The 9,443-nt window shown below is 34.3% G+C and overlaps 1 protein-coding gene across 1 annotated transcript in view; it reads right to left on the bottom strand.

The window, feature by feature from the left end:
• LOC106101324 overlaps positions 1-4,812 on the bottom strand; it is a 6,213-nt gene extending 1,401 nt beyond the window's left edge. The window contains exons 1-8 of the mRNA XM_013280504.1: positions 4,724-4,812; positions 2,300-2,382; positions 1,926-2,087; positions 1,685-1,854; positions 1,461-1,590; positions 955-1,096; positions 463-554; positions 14-155 (exon numbers count right to left, since the gene is read on the bottom strand). Of these exons, the coding sequence (XP_013135958.1) occupies positions 14-155; positions 463-554; positions 955-1,096; positions 1,461-1,590; positions 1,685-1,854; positions 1,926-2,087; positions 2,300-2,369 (908 nt within the window). The 5' untranslated portion in view covers positions 2,370-2,382; positions 4,724-4,812. The remainder of the gene's footprint in view (positions 1-13; positions 156-462; positions 555-954; positions 1,097-1,460; positions 1,591-1,684; positions 1,855-1,925; positions 2,088-2,299; positions 2,383-4,723) is intronic.
• Positions 4,813-9,443: the final 4,631 nt, after the last annotated feature.

The following is a 9,443-nucleotide window of genomic DNA, read 5'->3' as shown; positions in this document are numbered from 1 at the left end:
AAACTGTACTCACTTAACGCCGCAAACATCTGGGGTCCGTTTAAAGCACGTGGCGTACGCAAGATTGGCGATGTAAGGTCCATCACCGCGGTTGTAGTTGAAGGATTCTATCACGCCAGACCTATCAGGGAAGTACTGCAGACAACCAGGGGGCGCTGGAATAGACAACAATAAGCTTTGTATTTTCTCTTAGAGCGCGCACACTTTTGACTATACACGCACAACTGTATTACGCTTTGATTCCTAAGAGCTTATATAGAGATTCCTAAGGTGCGCACACGATTTTTAGTTGTGCAACTAAACAGTTGAATGCAGCAAAACAATCGACAATCGCACAACAGTGAGTTTAGTCAAATGTGAGCGGCAGCTCTTAGTTTTCAAGCCAGTATTATTCCTAATAAAGTTTAGAGCAAATCCGTAAAGTTCAAACATTTCCAAGTTTACAAGACATTGTCTACTCACCTATGAGGTACTCGTCTCTGTCCGCGGAGGAGGTGAGCGGGGTGGAAGGTAGAGAGGAGGTGATCGCCTCAAACAGACCGTCACGGAACTTGCTGCAAACATTAAACACTATTTAAAAAATATAATCAAAGGTTATTGAACAATCACTAGTATTTCAGAAGACAATCATCACCAATCACAAATTCTCAAACATTTCTGTATGACCGATTTAAAAATTTTACTGGTTGCTATAAACACTGCTCCTTCAATCATCGTTAAATGCGACCCTTTTGAGTTCTTATGTGGAACCCAAGCGGTCTACATCTCAAGGATATGTTAAGATCGTATACATCTTTGACTAAACTATCGCAAGAATTAAGTCAAGCTTTGATTCCTATCAGCTAATATGGAGTGCAAATAAACAATTGAATTGGCTGAGAAACAATCGACAATAGCAACACAGTGTATTGTAGTGTGCGGTTACTCTAAGTTTGGCTTTAAGTGGGTACTTACCCGAGGGTATTGAAGCACTCCAGTTGTGTGACTTTGATTTTCCACGTAGCTTGCGGGAGATGTGGCTGCGTGTCGCGATCCGAGATCTTGAAGTTCATACGAACAGATTTGCTGTTTGTTGACGCGTTTACTCGCACGTATACTGTAAACAAAATTATTGAATATTGAATAGGATATAGATGACACGCTGTTTTTGAGCACAATCCGAACTCTCCAGAGGCGTCATTTTCAATTTTAAATTTAGAATTACATTGATATTTCTAAAAGAATGGTTAGGTAATGATTAAGCAATTCAGAGTCTTGCAGTAAATGCTAAAAACATAGTTCTGGCTTTAGCATGAGATTTCGTTAACGCGGAATTAAAAAAAATTAAGTTGCCAATGTATTCCAGACTATTACATTGAAGCCAAATTTTACCAAGATATGTTGAGTCGTTCTGGAAATACCTTGAAACATCCATCCATCTAAAGATTCGAATTTATAATATTAGAAGTGAGATAACTTACAATGTTGTCCACTATTGTCACCGCATAGAGAGGGCATGGTGTCAGAGTTGGCCTGCAGGTTGGTCACTTGGAAGATGTCATTCCTGCAGGTGTAGCCTGGACGGTGTGTTACATTTTCTACTGGATCCACCTAAAAGTAACATTTTATTACAGCGCCATCTATTATCAACATTGCTAAACTTTAACACCTTAGGGATTCGGAATCCTGTTTTATAATTTCTTACCGTTGTTGGTGGTGCAAGGTTGAATGTTTCAAAGTCGATTCTCATTTGACAAACGTTGTTATTGTTAATCTCCACATTGTAGGAGCATTCCAAGCCAGAAGACTCTTTACTCAGTGGGGGGTTGATGAAAATAGCAACCTTTGTGTTCGTTCTAATGTCGCAGGCGTTTACTGTAAATAGCGCCATCTTGTGAGTTGAAATGTAATTAAAAATTAACTAAGCATTTTGTGATAAAACTTACGTGAACAGCAGGTCGCAAATACACCACAAAATCCAATAGCCTTTCCTCCTTGAGTGTTACACTGATTTCTCGAAAGACATACTCCTCCGGTACTTCTGTCAGATCCCAAGCATTGTTCACCGTTGCCTACGGTGAATATACTGCCAGGGGCTTGCCTGGGAGCTGAAATTCACAATAATAATATCATTTTTCATTTTATTTAGACTTTTACATATTTTTAAATGTACTGATAAAAATATACATTTTTAAGCAGGTAGTGCCCACACTCATCAATAGATGGCATTAATTCAATTTAAAAATTCACCGTTTTTTGTGTATCAATTTTTCAGATATTGTAAAGAAAGTCGTTTAAATTCAAGAACATAATAATTTACCTCTAAAGAGATTTGTAGCGAATGTACATTGCGCCGCGGCTACCAACAGCAACACCTTATGCAACGCCATCTCTTAATTTAATCTGTAACCAAAAGCATTTCATCCGTTAACGAAATCTTGGAACACAATCCAATCCAATTTAAACGTATTGAAAACTTATTTATTCAAAACATGCCAACAACAGATCGATAGTACAAAAAAGGCTCCATCAATTATCTTAACTCTTTCGGCAACCGATACCGTTACAAAAAAACAACTGGTTACTTCGATTAACCGTTAACGAGGTAACTACGTGTATGATTTTAATAATAAGAGAACCGTAGGCACAGTTAACCGTAACAAGATGTTAGCCGGTTACAAATCACTGATAATTATAGGTAAATATTATAAGCGTTTAGTTGCAAATATGATATGGTTTTAGGTGCATGATGTTGTTCCCAAAATTTTGTTTCGCTGCATTTGTACTCATTATATTACACGCCCGAAGGGGTACTTATTGTTGTTACTTTATATAGATGTTTGTATAATTTAAATGCAATAAATGAATAAATAAAATAAAAATATTAAGATAATTGAAGTAAGACCTTTTAGGCAACTGTTTTCTTGAACTCGAAAGGGGACACATGCCAGTAAACTCAGTACAGTCTCGTACCACCTACTGACACAATAAAGGGATGTAACTCGACTCGTTTCGGTCATTGACAATTTTTTATATCATACTAGCTTTCGCCCGCGACTCCGTCCACGTGGAATTTAAACGAAAGTGAGTAGCCTATGTGTTCTTCCAGATTATTCTCTACATCTATACTAAATTTCATTGAAATCCGTTCAGTAGTTTAGGCTACAAATTCTAACAAACATCCATTCATCTAAATTTTAGCATTTATAATATTAGTATGAATTATGATTGAGTACAGATTGTTTATTAAAGGCTTTAACATAATAAAAACCTATTTATAAGGAAATTACTGGAACGAATGCACGTGAACAAAGACATTAAAAATATATAGATAAGACATGAACAATGCCTACTCTATCTGTTGTTTGAATCTCTGCACGAGAATGACAGTAAAAATTAAAAGTAAAAAAATCTTAGGTTATTTTCGTATAATAAACCACTAGTCAATAATACTTTTATTTGTATAAAAACAATTGTAAAAGATTTTTATGTTAACATGGTGTCGTTTTTTGTTCAAGGAGTTTTTAAATGTTTTTAGGTCTCAAGCCATTACAAAAGAAGAAATTTAAATTATTTAAAATTAGAACACATTGCCGATGTCATCATTTTTTCTATGTTTTTTTCTGTACATATTTTACCAACACACGTCTCCGTTAAAATAATTTTATTTCTAAATCTTTTACGATATACATTTTGGTCCTTCGAGCCGGATTTCGATTTTACGTCAACGGAAAATTACTATAAGTTAACCGGGATTCGAACGTACGTCCCACTGTCGATGTCAAAACCTCTAACGGTAAACTACGATGCAAATACATTATAATATAGCAGTTAACTTGATTTACCGTTAGCCGATAAACTGGCAGATGAAACTTTACGATGCATTCACCAACTTAAGTTGGTTAAATGTTCAACTAACAACCTATCTGTAATTTGAGGTTAACATTTCAAATAAAAGATAAAAAACGGTTAAATTTTGAATTTAGAATGTGAAAAAAAATAACAGACAGATCATGAAAAAATCAAAGGAAGTATTAGAAAAAAAGGCCTTGCAATAATATAATAGAATTAATTTGAAAATGTTTTTATCAAACAAAAAAGAGAAACGGCGTTTCACTGATTGTTCAAAGAAATTATGAAAGTGCATGTGCTCAAAATTAAATATAAAACTCGATCAAGTTTGAGAACTTAAAGTACCGTAGTCTTTATTAAGAGCAGTGCAATTTGGTCATATTTATATCGTTGAAGTATAAAAAAGCACGTGTTTTAATAAAATTGTTACGAAGTAATTTTTTAGCAACTTTATTATGTACGAGTTATAAGAAATAACTAACCTAAGCTAATAAACATAATTTTCACAAGTTACGTGTTAATTGGATTGTCACAGAATGCTTTATTTATAATATTTTTTTAAAATTAAATTTGAGTTTAAAGTGATGATAAAATTAACCATAATTTTCTTAACATCCAAGTCAATAAAAAATAGAAGTTTCACAAAAATAAAGATTGAATTTAAGGAGCCCTTGTCTTGTTAAGTTATTGAACCGAAATAAGCGCATTATTTTTAAAGAATTCTGCCCTACTGAGGTACACTTTCATAAGGGTATATTAAATTATATTTACTACTTTCTTTAATATTTAAATAATTGTCAGAAATCTAATCATAATTTTCTTAGGTTTTAATTTCCAAAAATATCTGTGTCAATGAAAAGTTAATAAAAATAAATATATGAAAAGTACGTACGTGCGTCGGTGGTTGCCGCGACGATCGATGTGATTTGATTATGTAAGTTAAAAAGCTTTTTATACCGCCGAGACATGACTGGTCTCCGGTCTTTGGGCAGCGTGTGCGCCGCGTCGACAAACAAACTTAAAAATGGTCAATATTGTTTATTTACACACGTTTACTAAACCTATTTACTCTTTCCTGTTCTTAGAATATTGAATAAATTATATTTGCAGTTCAATTCTGTTGATTGACAGAAATATCTTAGGTCTTTTAAAAAAGCTCTTGTCACGAAAGCTCCGAAATCATTAAAAATTTAGTTATGGTAGGATATTGTTGAAATTTCGTAATTAAATGGTACACAGATTATAATATCATCTAAAATACATATATTAGTAAAGTGGAGTAGTTACTGGCATGCCAGTTACTGGCATATGTGAGCCACTAGCGCGTATTCACAGTAAATCGGTCACGAGATCGTACAAGACAAAACGTCATTGTCATTTATACCCTAGACCCATCTTGCAACTTATATACAGGTAGCTGTCATGTCATTAAATATGCGTCTTAGCTACTTGTAGTAGGTACTGGCATGGAAGTTAGCATGGAAGCATGTCTATAGCTGTCACATACTGATATGCAAGTGTGCATGAGTTACTAGCTTGTGTTGTCCTCATATAAACGTCATAAAGGAAATCCCTAAACTAGGGGTCAATTAACTACTTACTAACTCAAACTTAAAAATGTAGTTTTCATGTCGAGGTTTAAGTTTTTAGAAATTGTCATATAAAATGGCTTTTTGTAAGTTCACAGTATTTCTGTCCTATAATTACTTAGGACAAACAATATGTATGTGTATAAGAGAGGGCGCACACTTTTGACTAAACTCTCGCACAACTTATGTGCGATTGTCGATTGTTTCGCAGCCAATTCAAATTTAGTTGCACATATAAAAATCGAGTAGTGTACCTCCATATAAGTTCATAGGAATCAAAGCGCGACTAAACAGTTGTGCGATTGTTTAGTCAAATGTGTTCGCGCTGTAAAGGTTTGAAAGAATTAAATTTAAATAAAGGTTTTGATTGGTCCATTTGATAAATCTTCGTTATATCGTTGAGATGTTTGCAACAGGTTTATCCCTAATTTAAATATAAATGCATTTAAACTCAAGGTAGAGGTCAAATGCAGTATCAAGGACACACGGTTCAAATGAGATCGAGCTTTTGCCAATTTACATTTGTGTTTAAAATATTCGTATCACCAAAGCTGGTATATAAATAAGTTTTGTTAAGTCTGGTTATACATATTTTATAGTGACTTCGTTAGTGGTAGAGCCTGCTTTAACATCTTAGGATAGATGGGTCGGGGCAATACCACGACCACACAGAAGACAGACATGAAGTGGGAGCAATTCCGCGTATAGTCTGATGAGTGTGGTGCGTAGGCCTAGTTTTAGCCCGTTTTCTTTCCTATCAGTTCCTTCCAAAAAAAGATGGGAAGGGACAGTGGATTTGATAATGGAGGAGTCACATAAGAAGTGGAAATATCTTTATGTGCGTGTCTTCCTGCTTCAATTAAGGGTAGGCATTATCTGCAATAGCGGATTTCTCTGGGCAGCAGTCATTTTTGCCATTTACTAATATTATAAATGCGAAAGTTTAGATGGATGGATGGATGGAGTTTGCAGCCTAAACGACTAAACGAATCTGGATTTAATTTGGCATAGATGTAGAACATAGTCTGGAAGAACAAATAGGTTACTGGCTTTTGTTTTTTTTAATTCCACACGGACGAAGTTGCAGGCGAAAGCTAGTCTTGAATGCAATTTTGAAACAGTTTGTATTCGTCCCTTGAATGTAGAGGCTTTGGGCTTTTTTAACTATTTTTATATGAGAAACGAATGAACATAAGTTAAAGATAGGCTTTCGTTTCCGCAGATCAGAAGGTCCCACGTTAGAACCTGTTTTACGTCAAGTAACTGTTCACCAAGTTATCTCAATTTTTAACTCAAACTTAACTCAATGCACTTAACACTTTACTAATAAATGATAATTAACAGACGAATATCTAAATAATACATATTGTAAAAGAAATTGCATAGAAAGATGAATAATTAGCGTATATCCGATACTTCGTTTTTGCAATAAATTACTAGCTTTTGTACGGGATTCCTTTCGCGTGGATTTAAAGTGGATTTAAAAACATCTGTTAATAGCCTCTGTGTTCTTAGACTATCCTCTACATCTATGCCTTTCAAGGATTTTTTTTTTTATAATACAGGGTGGCAAACGGGCAAGCGGCCACCAGAATCAACCGAAAAGGAAAGCGACCGCTGCCCATAAACATCCGCAATTGCTGATGCATTGTCTACCCTAGATTGACGAAGGACGAGAAGCACATAAAGAGGACTATTCCTCTTCCTATGCCTCTCCTCAACCGTCAAATTCACTTTTCCTTCCCATCCTTTCCTCTTAAGAAAAGGATGAAAAGGGAAAAGGACTAAAATCAGGCCTCCGGCACCACACTCATCAGACGAAACGCGGAATTATTTCCACTTCACGCCAGTTTTCTGTATGGTCGTGGTATTACACCGGACGAACCGACCCATACGTGCGAAGATGTTAAAGCGGGCTCTACCACTGTTAAAATTTTCAGCTGTTTAGGCTATATACTCTAACAAACATCCATCTAAACTTTCGCATTAATAATATTCGTAAAATCAATTAGTTCACCTGAACACATGCGCGCTCTGGTGGCGAGTTCTGTCAACATTGAGTACATTGCCCTGTCAGTTAATTGTTTGTCAGACCATCGTGATAAGTGTTTGTCTTGGTTTGGTATTTTTTTATTATGCAATACCTCCATTTTGCTAACGGTACTCGAATATCGAAGTACCTTAACATGATTTATTAGTTTATCTTTGAACAACGGAGTTAGCATATTAATCTTACTGATATTATAAATGCGAAAGTTTAGATGGATGGATGTTTGTTAGAGTTTGTAGCCTAAACGGCTGAAAGTATCTTGATGAAATTTCGCATAGACGTAGAGGATAGTACTATGATACTAAAATGTTCTCAAGAGTAACAGAGGTTATATATTTATCTATTGCAAATGTTGACATTTTTGTTTATTCATTGGTGAGATGCGATGGGATGCGATGCTACTTAACAGTACAACAGGCCGATGTCCGTATGCATACTGACAACCTGTTCTACACTGTGGCCATAAGAACAGGGAATATAAAATGTTTGTCTATGGAACGTAGCAGTTATTTTTTTATCTATGATATCTATCTATATCTATCTGAAATATTGTGTCTTAATAATTGTTTAATTAAGGAATATTAAAATCTATAAAAGTCTATCTACGAATACTCTATTAAAAGGAGACTGGTGAAGAAAATTTATATTTGCTTAACAAGCTAAAGATGATAATATCTCCATTTCAAGCTATTTTATAATTATTACTGTGGAGAGGAGCAATTGCAGTGGTTACTTTTCGCCCGCTGTGTTCATGGCCACACATGATCTGTAGGGCCATCAAGTGTTATATTAGCGTTTTTACTGCGTGTTTCCACATCTTTGATAGTACAACCATTATAATGATGTGAGGAAAATTTATAAAATCACATTCAAATTATCTGAATTGTCTTATTGATTGCTTTCTTTGCGTTAGACAAAACTAACTCGCACACAGACATTAAGTTCTCCTTTATTGAACGAAAAGCTTTCGCCCGTGACTCCGTCCACGTGGAATTAAAAAACAAAAGTGAGTAGCCTATGTGTTCTTCCAGACTATCCTCTACATCTATACCGAATTTCATCGAAATCCGTCATGCCAATTAGGCTATAAACTGTAACAAACATCCATCCATCTAAACTTCCACATTTATAATATAAGTATGAAGTATGATTAACAACTGTGAGTGGGATTAATGTTTGGTATAATTTTTAAACAATTGGTATATAATCTATATTCAAAAGTAGCTTAAAAAAGGATTTTTTTGTGGAAAAATTTGTCTAATTTTAAAATAAATGGGTTACTATTTAAAATAATCTATTTATTCTTCTTTAATACTGACGTCCTGACATTTGGGATGCGTTTTTTTTTTATAGTACAATGACCTTTAGTTCTCGCTTTTATATGAAGTGTGTATTTGAATAGTATAATACAAATAGTCTACATTTGTAAGTACTTTTTGAAAGAAACCTCGCGCCCACCAATGCATATTTTAATCCAGAATTATTACTGTTACGTATTTACATAGAGTTGTTTCAGAGGGGTTATCTCGAATATTCGTCAGTGTTTACGTAACGTTGTCGACTGTGCAACGCCCCTACCGGACGTAAAGTGCACCAATGATGACTTTATATGTCAACTGTTACATTTTAAATTCATTTGGTTTATAGTTTATGTTGTATTTCGTTACTATAATAATATTTAATAATAATCATGACGACCTTAAGTACCGTTTTAATTATTATTCGTTGAAAAAATATTTGTCTATTTTGCTATTTACTAATGATGACTAACTATTTACTAAGATAAATAAATTAAGTAAGATATCTTAGAATTTAAAAAGCTTTCAATAATAAAAATATTGTTTAACATAACTGATAGTGCAAACGGAGGTTGTGATATCCAAAAAAACTATGCTGCTTTAAAAATAGAAATAAAAATTGCATTCAAAAATGTTTTTCAAATTACGTGGTTATAACAACTCTATGTGAGATAT

This window comes from Papilio polytes, unplaced genomic scaffold (assembly GCF_000836215.1).
Source record: "Papilio polytes unplaced genomic scaffold, Ppol_1.0 DF823991.1, whole genome shotgun sequence".
Taxonomy (NCBI): Eukaryota; Metazoa; Arthropoda; class Insecta; order Lepidoptera; family Papilionidae; genus Papilio; species Papilio polytes.
The sequence above is the reverse complement of the archived record's forward strand: the minus strand, read 5'-3'. Positions and strand labels throughout refer to the sequence as shown.